The sequence below is a fragment of the Talaromyces atroroseus genome, assembly GCF_001907595.1.
Source record: "Talaromyces atroroseus strain IBT 11181 chromosome Unknown scaffold_2, whole genome shotgun sequence".
Classification (NCBI taxonomy): Eukaryota; Fungi; Ascomycota; class Eurotiomycetes; order Eurotiales; family Trichocomaceae; genus Talaromyces; species Talaromyces atroroseus.
Window position 1 is genome coordinate 854,262 of NW_017971434.1, and position 15,579 is coordinate 869,840.

General features: G+C 45.2%; 3 protein-coding genes across 3 annotated transcripts, besides 3 other annotated features; 2 read left to right on the forward strand and 1 right to left on the reverse strand.

The window, feature by feature from the left end:
* Nucleotides 1–805: 805 nt before the first annotated feature.
* Nucleotides 806–963: a repeat region (Identified by RepeatMasker using a combination of RepBase library and repeat library created with RepeatScout).
* A 482-nt stretch (nucleotides 964–1,445) lies between these two features.
* Nucleotides 1,446–1,514: a repeat region (Identified by RepeatMasker using a combination of RepBase library and repeat library created with RepeatScout).
* Nucleotides 1,515–1,592: 78 nt separating this feature from the next.
* Nucleotides 1,593–1,937: a repeat region (Identified by RepeatMasker using a combination of RepBase library and repeat library created with RepeatScout).
* Nucleotides 1,938–2,559: 622 nt separating this feature from the next.
* UA08_02448 (Norsolorinic acid reductase B) lies at nucleotides 2,560–3,714 on the forward strand (the record flags this gene model as incomplete). Its single annotated transcript, XM_020264491.1, has 1 exon — nucleotides 2,560–3,714. The coding sequence occupies one exon, from the start codon at nucleotides 2,560–2,562 to the stop codon at nucleotides 3,712–3,714; it is 1,155 nt and encodes a 384-aa protein (XP_020121841.1).
* Nucleotides 3,715–7,952: 4,238 nt separating this feature from the next.
* Nucleotides 7,953–9,632, reverse strand: UA08_02449 (hypothetical protein; the record flags this gene model as incomplete). The annotated part of the gene is made up of 1 exon (XM_020264492.1): nucleotides 7,953–9,632. The coding sequence occupies one exon, from the start codon at nucleotides 9,630–9,632 to the stop codon at nucleotides 7,953–7,955; it is 1,680 nt and encodes a 559-aa protein (XP_020121846.1).
* A 547-nt stretch (nucleotides 9,633–10,179) lies between these two features.
* UA08_02450 (hypothetical protein) lies at nucleotides 10,180–14,719 on the forward strand (the record flags this gene model as incomplete). The annotated part of the gene is made up of 5 exons (XM_020264494.1): nucleotides 10,180–10,197; nucleotides 10,275–11,551; nucleotides 11,612–12,532; nucleotides 12,593–13,122; nucleotides 13,179–14,719. 5 exons carry the CDS (start codon nucleotides 10,180–10,182, stop codon nucleotides 14,717–14,719), a joined length of 4,287 nt encoding a protein of 1,428 aa, XP_020121845.1.
* Between the last annotated feature and the right edge of the window lie 860 nt (nucleotides 14,720–15,579).

Here is a 15,579-nt window from a genome sequence, read left to right on the forward strand (position 1 = left end):
CTCGGGTTTCACTATGATCAGATAACATTGGCTTGGCGACTTCAGTGGTTTGCCAATTGCGCTCCTCTTGCTGAGAAGCAAAGTGCAAAGTGCAAATCGCACACAGTGACGAATATACTCCGTGGTAGATAACTACATACTGTAGTGTAGTGTATCCTGCAGACCATACAACCCGACTGGTGTAACACGGTATATCGGAGTTCGGTGGTTCGGGCTCTCAAATCTACGACTGCGGTGTCTTGATGAGCTGTCCAGCGGCGCTCTTTATTGGCTCGCACTCGTTTCCTGTCACGCTAAACCTAATCTAGAGTAGAGCACCGAGGTCCGCGGACCGGACCGCTTCAAAAATTTTCGTCCGATAGTCTCTCCCTCACCAAGTTTCCCTGGACACTCCGTGGACACGACGGAGCTGCTACCTTCCGATTTTTGTGCATAGCTGAAAACGGAAATACGGAGGCCTCTTAATCCCAAACCCCGTTTATCCTCCCAGGATAAGCTTCTTTTCTTGGCTCACTACGCGAAGGAATAATGAGTCATGATGTCACCATAGACAGCAGCAAGGGCTTTTGCTTATGTCCGGATCGGCTGCGTGGCTTTCCGTGATATACTGTCAGCCCTATCACCCCGAGGCCATTGGATCACAATCCTGAAAGTCTAGACTTGATATTCATGTCCAGAGTGTCTACGTGGTCATACGATTTGCTGCTGTCGAAGCTTCGAGATACGTACGCGCTGGAGTCTAGAAAGATTCTCTCCATTTTGCCTCTTGCTGAGTTCACTCATGGCATCAACTAACTAACGTGTTTTCAATAATATATGTATAAAAGGCTTATTATATATACAATATGTATAGTTTCATATATAAATATATTTAAATAACAAATACGTTAGTAATTATTGTGATTTCAACCCGAAGGTGTTCCTATAATATTTAAGATCTATCAAGCTGCGTATATACTAGTAGAGACCTTTGCGCAAGTGGGTCTACAACTAAATCTTCACAACTATTGCTTTTTTGAGTAGGCGGTCTCGCTAGCGTTGAGGCCTCAGGCTTCCATGCTAAACTATAGAAGGCAGGAAGTTGAGGACATATATATAACAGTTGTACTGGAGGCGCCCCCTTTGGGGACGCACTGCCGGAATGAAAGTAAATCTGAGGCAATCACGGGACTGCAATCACGTGATGTCCTGATTAGGCCAATTTCTACCTCGACGTTCAGGCACCGCAGCGCTCCCTAGCTCGTTCGCTGGGTGGGGTTATGTGCACGCGGCAGACATTTTTACCTTCCATTTTATTCTGGCATATGGGTTCTCAACTTTTATTTACAATTAGTGCCCTTTAATAAGGCTAGATTGGAAATATTTACTCGAGTATTTCTGAGGAGTAAGTTAATATATATTTTTACTAGCAACTCAACTCTCTATCTTTTTTCTAACGTGAAAAGATGTCAGAGAATCAGAACGTCACAGCCAATAGATATGAAACGCTAATGCGTGGAACAAAGGAATATCCGAAGACCGACTCGCTATGAATATTGAGGTATACATATGGAGATCACGGGCTCACGGAAACACGCAGAAGCTAGGACTAATTAGGATTAGGGCTATAATATCCATCAGAGCCAAATGTTAGTATCTGGCTATGATGGATATGATGCGACTCATCAGAGTCAATTGTATGAGGATGACTATGATGGCTATGATGGAGGATAACTATATAAGGACACTCATTTACCATGTATTTAGTTTTCTTCTATCGTCTTGAATTAACTGAGATAACTTGAGTATACGATCGATCTTCTATCGATCAGGATATTCAGACCTTATTCTTATTACTTTCGTCTTTCACGACCTTTTGACCTTAAAAGCCTATTAACTTCGCCCGTTAATAGCTATCCTAGCTATACTCGACGGTAATCCAACCGAAGTTTCCGACAAAAAACTAAACATTAAATGGAGAATTTGAGTTGGGGATGCACCCCTTTTAGAAGGTGGCTTTCCTATAATAATATTAGCAGGAGTTGAAGCAGGACCTCTCGATGAGTCAATTTATCCATTTTTGGTGAGAATTGAAGTCAATTTGGATGAGAAACCAAGGTGCAAAGTTAGGCATATCTGAGGTCTTATATTGGTGCACTAGGATGACCTCGATTAGTGCACCTTTGGTATTGTAAGGCCTTGTAAGGTGGCTATTGCTTACAAATATGCCTCTAGGCCTAATATGTGTTAGTATAAGGCAGCAAGGCGCTGAAAAAAATAAAACCGGCAGTATTGAGTTGTGAAAGTATAGTTGTGCAGCCGGCTGTCTCTAGTAGAGGGTTAGAAATGGCTATGTTCTATGGGTTGATCCGTTGACCTGTGAAATACGTTACCCGTCTCGTCGCTTCCCCAGGGTGGGGGGGAAAGCGACGAGACGAGAACGTTAATGGTACGTCATTTCCTATCTCCGGTATATTCGATGTAAATGGCGAGTATATATGAAGCGCTCCAGGGACAATTCTTCGACTTAATTAGAATGTCAATTCTCATACCCTTCTCACATTCTTCAGAACCCTCACAATGGTTTTCAACAGCTCCTCTCCGTTGTTTCGGCATCGCCAGCTCGCACCTGCTGCCTCAGTCCGCGCCTCCCCATTATGTCTGGGCACAATGACATTTGGCAGCGTTCAACAGTCCCGCTACGGAGAATGCTCACGAGAAGACTCTTTGGAAATGCTGGATTACTTCGTCTCGCAAGGCGGAAACTTCATCGACACAGCAAGCGGATACCAGCACGGCCAGTCCGAGATACTGCTCGGCGAGTGGATGACCGCCCGCCAGAATCGCGACCAGCTTGTCCTTGCGACAAAGTACACGACACCTTACATGACGCACCATGAAGACAAGATCCAGTCCAACTACGGCGGAAATGGCGCCAAGTCTATGAGAGTCAGCCTAGAACAATCTCTGCAGAAGCTGCAGACAAGCTACATTGACCTGTTCTACGTTCATTGGTGGGACTATTCAACATCCATTCCAGAGTTGATGCATGGCCTTGATGACCTGGTCAAATCAGGAAAGGTCATCTACCTTGGTATCTCCGATACCCCCGCGTGGATTGTCGCCAAGGCAAATCAGTATGCCCGTGATCACGGGCTGCGCCAGTTTTCTGTGTACCAGGGCATGTGGAACGCAGCACTACGCGATTTCGAGCGCGACATCATTCCCATGTGTCGAGACGAAGGAATGGCTCTGTGCCCGTATGGCGTTCTGAACCAGGGACGTTTCCAGACGAAAGCCGGGTTCAAGGAGCGCGAAAGGCACAACCCGGGCCGCAATTTCGTCCCTCTTTCTGAGCACGACAAACAAGTTTCACGCGTGCTGGAAGGCATTGCGAATAATAAAGGAGTTGGGCTTCTGGATATTGCTCTGGCATATGTGATGCAGAAGGTGCCATATGTCTTTCCCATCGTTGGTGGGAGAAAGGTTGAGCATCTCAAAGGCAGTATTGAGGCGCTGAGAGTGACCTTGACTGCAGATGAGGTTGCCCAAGTTGAGCAGGCATACCCCTTTGATTATGGGTTCCCCAATACATTCCTTAGTGGCTCGTTATTTGAGACCGGGCCTTCATCGATGGCGAATGGCCCTGGAGATGTGTGGTTGACGAAGCAATTAGGCACTTTCGACTGGGTATCCGCACCTGGTCCGATTAAATCATTCAACGAGCAAAGTTGATGTTCACTACTTATGGTTTCCATGTCGCTGGGTTCCCTGAGCTACTCCGGCGCACTTTGAAAAGACCTTGATTGTGACTTTTCTATCCGTTTTAATAAATACAACGGCGAATTGATACTCAAACTGAACCATTGTAAACTGCCGTCGCGCATGCCATGCCTCACAACTTCTTCTCTCTTGCGCATGTACCCCGCACATTCAGTGATACCTCACTATATGGTCATGATTGTAACATTGAGCTTGTACTAACTTGTTCTTGTAGTCGAAACGCTCCGATGAACTAAGGTGCAGTTGTATGGGTTAAAATTTCAGGATGTTGAAAGTTGAAGTGTAAGCGCTAAGCGGTCAACAACGATCTTTAGTTATCTCGCCTTGCCGAGCAATTTTATTCGAGTTAGAAGGCCCAAATAAGTCATTCGTCCTCGACTATATATCATTACAATTAGTTGAGTAAATCGAGCAGGTTCAAACAACAATAGCTATATACACGTGTATTAGTGTTCCAATTCGGGATTAGGCCGCGAACCCGGGCCCCGCAGCCCCGCAGCCCGACAACGTAGCCGAGAGCCGAAAAAATTATAAAAACTTTTTGGAAGATGCTCCTTTTCTTGAGCACATCAATGTAAAATTGAAAATATTGCAAAAAAATGGACTTGCTGGGAATCGAACCCAGGACCACTCCCATGCTAAGGGAGTATTATACCACTAAACCACAAGCCCATGTGTTGTTGAAGCAGCTGCAGGATAACGCCTTATTCCAAGAGTATCCCCCAGAGGCCAACGTGACTTAGTATTCAAGGAATTGATCCATGTATAAAGCAAAGAATCTTATCGCACCATTGCATCCATAATAATTGACTGTAACAGCAAACCTAGCAAGCAGCTCAAGATTCATGTCCCAAGTTAGGCTTTTGTGCCAGCAATGAATGGTATTCAGCTGCCTCGTGAGTCTCAGGGTCCCAATTATAGACATTGAGCTCGACCGACCCTTTTGCCGAACAGCGAAACACTCTTCTTCCAGTCGCCATTGAGAGTTTTCTTAAATATCGGTGAAGCTAACAACAGAGGTTTCGCTGATAACTGTCATATCTGCATAGATATCAAGCGCTTCTCTGCTTGCTGCTTAGGCCTTTTCTCTAAGAGCCGCTCAGGGTTCACTGCGGTAGGTAGAACAAGAGCCTCTTTTTCACATAGAAACAGCTTACCCTTGTCCCTCCTTCTCCTGTTCATGATCCCAATCTGCAAATGAGGCATTGGCATCTTCCAATACTATCATAAACTCTCCATCTGGATCAATCACGTGCGCCGGAGCTTCCATGGTGGTCGTTTTGATTTGCTGACGCATTCTATAACTTCACTAAGTATTAATAACCACAAAATATTCCGCAAGGTTGACAAACTTCCATATCGGAATAAACTTTACCCGATCGGCTCAGATGGAATAGCTCTAGTCTACCATGTGATTTAGAAGCCACCAGTGATCAATCACGCGTCAGTGCGTGCCTGCATTTCTAGGTGTCGCCACGAACAAGCCATGTCATTCTTTGCTTGATGAACTTCTTTATACAACACCCAAAGCCAAAATGATAACACCAACAGTACGATAGTAATAAGTGGAAGTGCCATACTCAGCCTGCCATAGGCAATGGAAAGTTTATGCATATTGTCAACATCATTCCCTCTTGTGACCAAATCATGCCAGCTTCTCCAAAGAGTCTGTCCTCGTAGCCTGGGTAAGTCTAAGGCTTTCTGAATACCTAGGTAGATCAAAGTTTCTCCTGTGCATATATCGTATGCAGGTCCATAACAACGTTTGGGAGAGGATTTTATAAAAGAAATTATCCTAGCGTTATCTAGCCTTGCGGCACTGTTAATATATATATTTATATAGGGGCAAAGACAACGATGTCGAAATCACAAGCGGCAACAAGATCATGATAAAGCCATGATTAATAGCAGCTTCCTGATAAGCCTTTAATTGATATATATTCCTACGGGAAATTATAGCCCGGCCCCCGAGGTACGCGTGCGCAATACGCCAAAACGAACGGCCTTGTCCAAATTCATATCGTTGAGATGTGGAAATCAAATGTCGAGGAAGAAAATGAACGAACAAATAGAAAAAGGAAAAGTAGCTTCGCATGCGTCTACCCTTATGAATATGGTTGTATTCCGATACTTTCACTAAAATAGAACGTCATCTCCTATGGAATGATATCACTTGGATAGTGGTAAAGCTGATGTTTTTTCGCTAGGCCAACCTTGGAATCCAAAAATCAAAATGCTGTCATCTTCGACCTTGTAGCGATATCGCGGATTATTGAGCCAGTCCAGTTCGATGGGAAAGTTTCGATGGAGGAGGATGACCTCTGGTTTGACACCCAGGTTTTCATGGGTGTTTTCGGCCAAAATTCGGTAGACAGGATTATGAATTGTAAGCTGGTTGTCATGAGCTAGAATGTTTATGGCTGAGCCAGTTCACCGGAAAGCTGCAAGACGGCGGACGGGGGTAAAAAGGGAGAGGCATATGACGAAATAATTGATTTTGATGCTTTTGTATACATATGTGTTTCCTCTCACTTAGTGTGTTTAAGTATATAGCGTGTCAACCAATATCTGAAGTTTAAATTCAACTAAGACTTTGCTCCTGTACCGTTATGCATAATACTACTAGTAATAACAATTAGCCATTAGGGCTAACCTGCCAAGGTGCTAAATGCTCGCAGCACAAGTTTACAAAGAAGTGGACAGTGAATAGTTCATAATCGATAATCTGTGTGTTCATTCAGACGTTACTTGACTATTCTTGTCCCTAAAATTTCTTGGGCGAGTTCGAGCATCTCGATCGTGACTCGTCACGTGTATCATTTGCATTTTTTGTCATTTGAAGGGGATTGTTCGGTAACAACGAACTCATTGCTTTATATTTCACAAATAGTGCTAAAGCTAGAACTGACAGTCGCCGATTCAATGCGAGGGGCGACATGCTTATTGGCTTGCCTAATAGCATAGTCTCGTTGTTCTTTTGCCCAGTCTCTAGCATTTCGATACCAAGTTGCTCCTTCTCGAAATGCCTCAGTAGTGTCCGTTAAGGCAAAGGACCTTAACTGGTCCATGTAATACTCTGGCCAGTCTGGAGAAGCTGATTTCGAAGGATGACTGGTAAAATTTCGAAGTTGGCCGTTGTGGTATATTGATGAGATTGTATACGCGTTATTATCAAACTCAGGTTCACCTTTGCTATATTCCTGTAGTGAGTGCATCCCCCTTGCTCCTAAGGCTCCGTCATAGCACGCCTGCCTTTGAGCTACTGATACTAACCCATCAGGACCTTTCACTGCCAGGAAGAAATTTGGTACGGCTGGAAGATCGTGCTGTGTGAATGGAACTAACTGATTGTTAAGCTCACTGCGTATTTCAGGGCGTGCCCAATAGTAACGATCAGGGTTCCCTGGAACTAATGTTCCATCTCTGAGATGCTCAAGATTTCTAAACGGGATACCACCTGCAACACATCTATCATCTGTATTGTCACCCTCAATCATAGGAATTACAGACTCTGTTACTTGCTTCTCTTTGAAGGCACGGCGTTAGCACGTATGAATTTTCCATGCATATTGTCGTTGATTTTTGAAGGAGAAAAGTGAGCGTCGGCGGCGTGCTAATCTTTCCTTGATATCACTCCAATTCCTAGGTTTCGGTGGCATTCGCCCGTCTGGATATTCATAAATGTGAGGATAGATACTATGGTCGTATGGCCCGCTGGTCTGTACAGATGAGGATTTAATGTCACCAGAAGTACCTAAACGTTGCAAAGCAGTTCCTGAGGCGCTCATACTCTGCTTCTGGACTCGGTATTTTGATCGGCGGCAAGTCGTATTAGGCTCAGGATACTGTAACGATCAGTTTGAAGCCTCAAGGATATTAGTTACCACATACCCCTCTTAGTTCCGATAGGTCTAGACTTCCCTGACGAGCAAATCTTTGAAGAGTGACAGGTCTCAGGGGTTGAATGTCTGAGAGCACACTTGGTGTGGTTTGTTGTTGGCTTCTCTGCTCAAGCTCCCGTAGTGAACCGGCTACTGCCAATGGAGTCATCACCACCCAGAAGCATCAAGGCAGCATACAGGTGATCAACGCGACTGTCATTAGGCATTCAAGATGACCATCTTATGTGCCGGGAATCGAGCATTATACCTGAGGGTCAACAGGACGATTGAACCACGCACAGTGAACAACTATAGTTTTCGACCAACTTCCAAAGCATCAACCACACGCTCCTTGAAGTCAAGCGAGAGCTCCATGTTGCTGTCAGTTTTGAGTTTACTGGACAGACATGCCACGACAGCCGATGTGTATGACTCTCCCACCTCCTTCGGAAGCTCTCGCTGAGCCAAGGCGAGAAACGCACTACGGACGTCTTTGGCCTTTGGGAGTCGTCCAGTCTTATGTGCATCTTTGATTACTTTGTCAAAGAATTGGGAAACAGTCTTCCAGAGGCCAATTTCCAGCAGAACCACGCCCAGTGCATAGATATCATGACTTCTACTAAACTGACGTGTGGGCTTGCCCTGGCGCTCTGGATGTCGGTAAAGGTTGGGTTCGACTTCAAAGTCGCTTTTCATTTCCGTGCCACCCTGCTCCGGTCTAGCGTATCCCCAGTCCCCCAGAAATGCCAGGGTCTGTCCTCTTTTTGAGTCGGCTGCCCCTGCTTCATTGCTCGTTGGACGGAACGGTTTTATGCTGTTATCACTGCTTCGTTGAAATAGAAGAATACCCCTGCTCCAGACATTCTTGTGAATCCAGTGTGATCCATGGACATTCAGCAGAGTAAGTGCTAAGCAGTGAGCGATAATAAATCGATCCCCTAAAATCGGCTTCCCTAACAGTCTTTTGCTAGCAGGATCTACCCTGTTTATAAGCTCGTGAAGTGTGATTAAGCCAGCAGTGCTATCGCCAGCTGCGAAGGGGAGCTCATAGATAAAGACCGAGCGCCCATTTTCAGCCTGGTCAACGAAGCCCAGACATTGAAGTGCATATATAATAGGCTGGTCTGAATCATCTGTCTGCTCTTCTCCACTGAACGTGGAATTCTGCAATAGCCAGGCTAGATCTCGGACAGGGGCTTTTAATTCGTCAATTTCTTCCGAGTCCAGGTCTTCAACCTTGAGGCGGCTGTCATATTCATGATACTCGACAATTACTTGTTGTTCCTCTCTATTGTGCTTCCAAAGGGCTAGCTGAAAGCTGCCGGTCGATGTGCCATTCTCTTCAAGTTCGCCGCTGAGAGATTCGTAGTCATCCGGCGCTTTCAAAGACGCAAGTTTCTGTCTTTTAGCGACAGGTTCCAAGCCAGTGCCTTTGAGACTAATTTTGCTCATGGAATCTGACAAGGAATACACAGCTTCCTGCGAAAAATGCTGCATCATGTCTCGCAGGCTATCGGCCCATTGTTTGTATTCCTCGACTACCGCAATAATCTTCTCCTTGTCAAAGAGAGACCAATCATACCCTTTCAGTTTCAACAATTTTGTCTTTGTCTTCACTTTTTCGAAAAAGGATTTCTTCTCTTTCTCCTCGATCACATCCATCCCTCCTAGCGAATTCTCTTCCCCCGAAAGATCATATCGATGCAGCAAGACTTCATATTCGGCCAGTACACTTTTCATCTTCTCTAACAAATGCTTAATTGCTTCTTGCACCCTTTCCGGAAGGTTACCTGGTAGTAACAGGCCATGTTGAGGGTCCAGAAATCGTTGCTGGAAAAACTGCAATGAGGCCAGTTGCAATTCCAGTTTTAATTTGACGTTGTACTTGTCCTGCTCGAAGGCTTTGATGTCAGAAACAACGCCTTGGATGAAAACAGTAACCTGGTAAATCTGCTGTACGGCTGTGACTGCCGTCCCGTAAATATCCATGACTAGAATTTTCTAAAAAGATTGGTAGGTAGGGTAGGGGTCGGCCCGAGCCTTTGGATTTGGTGCTCGTTCCAACGTCTTTCGATGCTTCAACCAAGGATCAAAATAAGAAAACAAAGAAGAAATTTGAAAAACCGATCCGGACATTTCAAGATTTAAGCCATCAGAAAAAGCCCCGAACTACAAGGCTAAGCCTCAACCAACCAACCAATTCAGATAACAACGCGATCATTGCCGCGAGCGTGTGAATTGTCTGAGCCTCCTCCTAAAGGTCGAATTTAAGCGATTTTTAATTAGAGCGTAACGATAGCGCCATTTCAGCAGCAATGAATTTAGGCATTTAAAGTCTGCCTAGCTCGTACCCCCACATCACAACAGTTCAGCTTCATGCGGGCGTTCTTTAGCTTCAGCTTGGTGTCCAAGCACTAATTGGGCACCTTGAAATCGGCGTCATCCTGAGATCAAAGGATCCATAACAAAGCTTCATTGTGATATGGTTTTCTTTTTGAAATTTAGGTAAGAGGAGAGAACTTGACGATAGGAAAATATGGAAATGGACTTTAGTGTGAGCAAACCAATAAGCAAACCAAGTTATTATGATGACTCACTAAACTATTCGTTTATTATACTAACTTCAGGCAGTCATTACTTCAGCCAAATGACCTGGAGCCCGATAGAATTACTGCTGGAAGTCAAAGTCTCCTTGACGACACATTGGATCATTTTGATACCGAAGATGACTTGAGCATACCCATACCCAACATCCAGAACCTAGACATTGGCGGTGAACATGATGACGCTGCTGCCGAAGATGATGTAATTTTACAAGTAACGCTAGATACTACAAAGACCAGTCCATGGGTAGATATCCTTGAGGAGACCAAGACATCAGCTCGGAACGGCGATGGACAGCTTCTAAGCACCGTCTCTCAATTTGTGGGAATTCTCTCGCGCACCGGCATCCACGGACCACGCCATTTGAAGGCGCACAATCTGAAGAGTCGTGCAACCAAGATTGGAAGCGGATCTCAATTCACAGTGTTCAAAGACAACCCGGATGGCTTCCTTGCAGACGATGGTATCGTGGTGAAGCGTGTCAATGTGCCTCTCTCATTTGAAAATGGGGTAGGGACCTTTGCCCAGGGTGCAGAATATAGAACGCAATTGAGAAGCTTAGAGCTCGAGATTCTCTCCCTCTGTAACCCCGTATTAAGGAACCACCGCAATATTGTTCGTCTGGTTTCTTGGGGGTATGACTATCCTCAACCAGACACGCCGTTGCCAGTTCTCTTCATGGAAGAGGCACTGATGCCATTGAATGGTTTCCTTCAGAATAAGAATTTTGAAGAAGCCCTAAGACAAAGCAACCGTGAAGGCTACGACATCAAATATCATTTCTGTCTCGATATCATCGCTGGTGTGGAGGCAATGCATCGACTTAATATCGTCCATGGAGACCTCAAGCCTGAAAATATTCTTGTCTTCAAAGGGGATCATCCAGATGTTCCATTTTGCGCAAAGTTGAGTGACTTTGGAGTATGTATCGACATAGAGAATGCAGCCAACCCACTTACTATTGATGATTATACTGGAACCAAGGCATGGCTAGCACCCGAGCTTCGCGATCGCACCCTGGCTGACTTCAAACCGGAACTGATGCTTCGCTTCGATGCATTTAGTGTGGGCCTTGTGATATTGTCAGTCTTCCTTCAAAATTGCGGCACTGTAGATTTAGGTATGAAAGGGCAGGACCCGGTTGAGGTTGCGCTTCACCGTCTCCGCACTGAGGATGACATCCCAAGCGCAATCAAAAGAGCGCTTTCTTCCTCTATACGTAGTCTTCTTGATAGCAATATCTGGAACAGGCTTCTGCCAAACACCGACATGCTCAGCACTGAGACTGAATCATACGCTTCTTGGTTTGTTGCAATTTGCCTTTCTTCTACGAGTCATTAACACTCGTGGCTAATTTGTGATAGGTTATCGGCGTGTCAGCGGAGTCGGCAAAACAGAGTACCTACTGGTACAATTGATCCTATCTATAACAAAGGCCCTCTCTTCTGGTACAGACTCGACGGATCTGTGTTTGCTGAGCTAGAGAGTCAGTATGCATCCTTCAAGGCCGATTCACTTTCGTCTTTCCCCGGTGATGTTTGTTTCGGTCTTGCGCAAACAGTCACTGCGATGAAGCCTACATATTTGGACAGATTACTGGAGTTTCTCACAGAGGCTGCAAGGCAAGGCTATTCACCTGCACGGGCAGTATATGCTCAAGTTGTACGAGCACATGGTCTTGAGTCTGATTTTGATGAGAATACATTGAACAGATGGATGTTGCAAGCAATTTCGGAAGGTTATCTCTATGCCGAGCCTTCTTCAAGTACTCGCATAGAGGATATCAGATCTGCACAGGAACGATTCCGTCACGCCGGAGGGTACTGTTCTGATCCTTTCCTGGAAAAATCAACTGTGGTCGATAGTTTGAGGCAGAAAGCGGTTCCTGATAAGCCTACCAACTCAGTGGATCATGTTGGAAACACTATTCTCCATGTAGCAGCATCACTAGGTCTTGTTGATATTGTCAAATGGATCGTTGAAGACTACAGAGTGCCAGTGAACGTTCAAAACGATAACTTCGAGACTCCTCTATATAAAGCCTGCCAAGCCGGTCATGCAGAAGTGCTCTATTATTTACTGGAGGAAGGTGCTAATGGAGCAGTTCAGACTAAAGCAAATAGCCTTACGCCACTACACTGGTTGTTTGTATTCCCACAAGAGCATATATACGATGTCGCCAAAAGGTTAATTAGCCTCGGGGGAGCCGATGTCAATGCGGTTATGAAGCCTTCATCGTCTGAGGCTGCTAATCAGTTCCCTCGAAAATTCTCTATCAACCATTTGTAAGTATTTCTCTAATTCTCAGGACCATTGCCATTTGCACTCTAATCACAAGAAAGTAGTCCTTTTGAAATGCCTTTGGGGACTCCCCTTCATTGGGCTTCTTTCGCCCATAACACCCTCGCCATTGATACATTGCTTGGTCTTGGGGCTAATATTAACGCTGTATACAATGGCATGGATCTATCAACAACGCCTTTAGCGCTGGCAGTCTGGTTCACCGAGCCCGATGTGGTTCTTCATCTTCTGTCGAAGGGTGCTGACGCTAACGTGAAGGATATGCAAGGCAGAAACCTTCTACACCTCATATCACATCATTTGCCTGATCGACACGGACAGTTAACACATTATTGGCATTATTGGATTCGGCATGGTAATTGGGAGAAACACGTGCACAAGATGAGAACTATAGTTAGGGCTCTTGTCGAAGCGGGTGTTGATTTGGAGGGAACACGAGACAATGATAGGGCAAAACAAACACCGATTTTGCTGGCTGCATCTACAGGGAGAATTTGGGACGCTGGTGCCATATGCGCAATGCTTGATGCTGGTGCTGATGTGGACGCACCGAGGGATGGAGTTGGAGACACAGGTAGGCCAACTACTTTCTCATTTATGATCTCTTTGTCTAATATCTTTCATGACTAGTACTTCACGCCTGGTCTTCCATAACAGGACCTCGGATTGCATACCCATCAGCGTACCTCCAAGTATTTGAAACTATAGCGTCTCGAGCTCCAAATAACATCAATGTTCACAACAAGTTTGATAAAGATATACCGCTCCACCTTCTAGCAACAATCTATCATTCAGAAGAGGAATTTGAAGCAGCATGCGACATTCTCTTTATCAACGGCGCCCAAAGTCTTGAGAAGACAATAAATATCAACGCTGAGAATAACCGTGGTATGACACCACTTTTCTGCGCTCTCCAGAGCACGAATATTGATGCCGCAAGGAGGGGACTATATCTTGCTAGGCATGAAGCAGATATCACTGGACATTTTGTCGATGCTACAAAGGATAATATTTATGCCATCACTTCCAATCGCAGTTTGGGCGATAGGAAAAGCTATGAGCTTATCGCTAATCTTCTTGACCATCTCGCAAGTAGTCACTCGCAGGAGAGAAAAGGAAGCATAGTACCTGACTTTGGTAACCATGAGGAACTTGTGGCTACTTATAAGCCTGTGTACCAACGTTTTTTTGAGCCGTCTTCGAAGCAAAACCAAACGTCTTATATATTGTCTCTATGGGCTTCAGCTTCCTCGGGCCGTTTACTCACGACCAGGCTTCTTCTAGATTTAGCCCTGCCCTCCCTCGAGATATCAAGATTACTCAACGAGCCTACGACCAACTACCGGAACTCCTTTTCTCACTCTTCACCATCAGCATCATCATCATCATCATCCGACGAGCCCCAGACTCTTTTGGACTCCATCATGCAACAATCTGAATTTGCTCGTCGTAGATACATTTCTACCCTTCGGGCGTTCAAAGCTGGCTTTGCCCGAGAGCGCGCCATTAAGCAAAATCTAGCCTTTGGTCCAAGTGACGGATCTCCTGAGCGTGATGCTGAGAGATATACAAATCTGCCTCAAATTTTACGTATGCTTAGAGACGAATATGGTGCCAAAATGGCTGTTGAGACATTCTCAATGTCACAAAGATGGTATCGCAGGATAACTCTCAAAGATTCTCTCCAGGAGGAACAGCTTCTCTTGTCGGCTGGAGGAGCATGGGATTTGACAGAGCTATACGAATGCGGATACAGCCCAGAAACTCAACCGCACAGAGATCAATGGAGAGTTCTGTATGAACTTGCTGCAGGTATCATCAACAGCGACAGTTCTGACAGCATAGTCATCAATTATTTGAGAAAGAGGTATACTGAGGATCAGGGGCAAGGGTGCTGCTGGAGGCCGCATGTCAAGCTTTTGCAGACCAAACCGCTTGGTAACCATTCCTCTGAGGAAATAGAGCCGTTTACAAGAAATAGGGATAGACTGTTGCCGATGATCATTTCAACGTTTGCGAAGCTAGGCGAGACAGACAGCGACGGTAGGGTGTGGATCGAAGCTTGCGATGATTCCAGCATGGCAGCAGAGGCAAAGGTTCAGGTTGAGATTGTAGATGGAGTGCGGGTGGGAAAGACACGGACGATCAAGAACAACAAACTAAGACAGTGATACTACTACGGCAGCATTATTGAACATGGCATGAGTCGTCAAGCAATTGACGCTTCTGCTAGAAAGGGAAATTTCCTAAATGGGAATAATCAAGGGCTATCTCGGCGTGCCCTAACCCTAAACAGGAGGTGCGTTGTTATTGCTCCATTTGGGATTTGCTCCAGTGATACTGCAATTGCAGTTTCACATAGTTGATAAAAGCGAATTATAATTCAGGATCAAAGCGCGAATCATATGTGTTGTTCTTATCTGTCTGAGTTCGCTGGGAAGCTGCATCTACGAACTGCGTTGATATAGACAAAGAAGATCGTCCTATTATCAGTGCGTTGATGCATCTTCTTATCATTATATGCAGCCTAAAATCCAATTCACATGCATTTGCACTTTTATCTTTTTGACACATGCATTGATACCTCGTCACTCAAAAAATTTGGGATATTGGTTGCATTTAAAGCATCTACAGCAACTAATACTAGATAGGGAATTCTGGACTTCGCTGATTGGTCGGCTCGAGAGTGTACAGGTTTCAGTCACAACAGTACATAGAATTTAAAGGTCACCCAATAACGATGTCTTTCTCCTGTTCCTTGTTTAATTCTTCCATGAAAATTCTGCGTAACATCATGTGGAAGAGGCAACGGAACCGGGAAAAACTCGGGGGGTCGGCAGGGACTGAAGAGGCTTTCTCCGCGGAGGCCAACTACTACCACAGTGCTATCAAACAACAGACGGCACTAGATATTTCATGAGTTCTCGGCCGCGGAGATCCTGACGCAACGAGAAATTTTAGGGAGCAAAATTATAGCATCTAAAGTAGGCACTAAAAAGATATTTTTCATGTGGCGGCATTGCCGAACCGG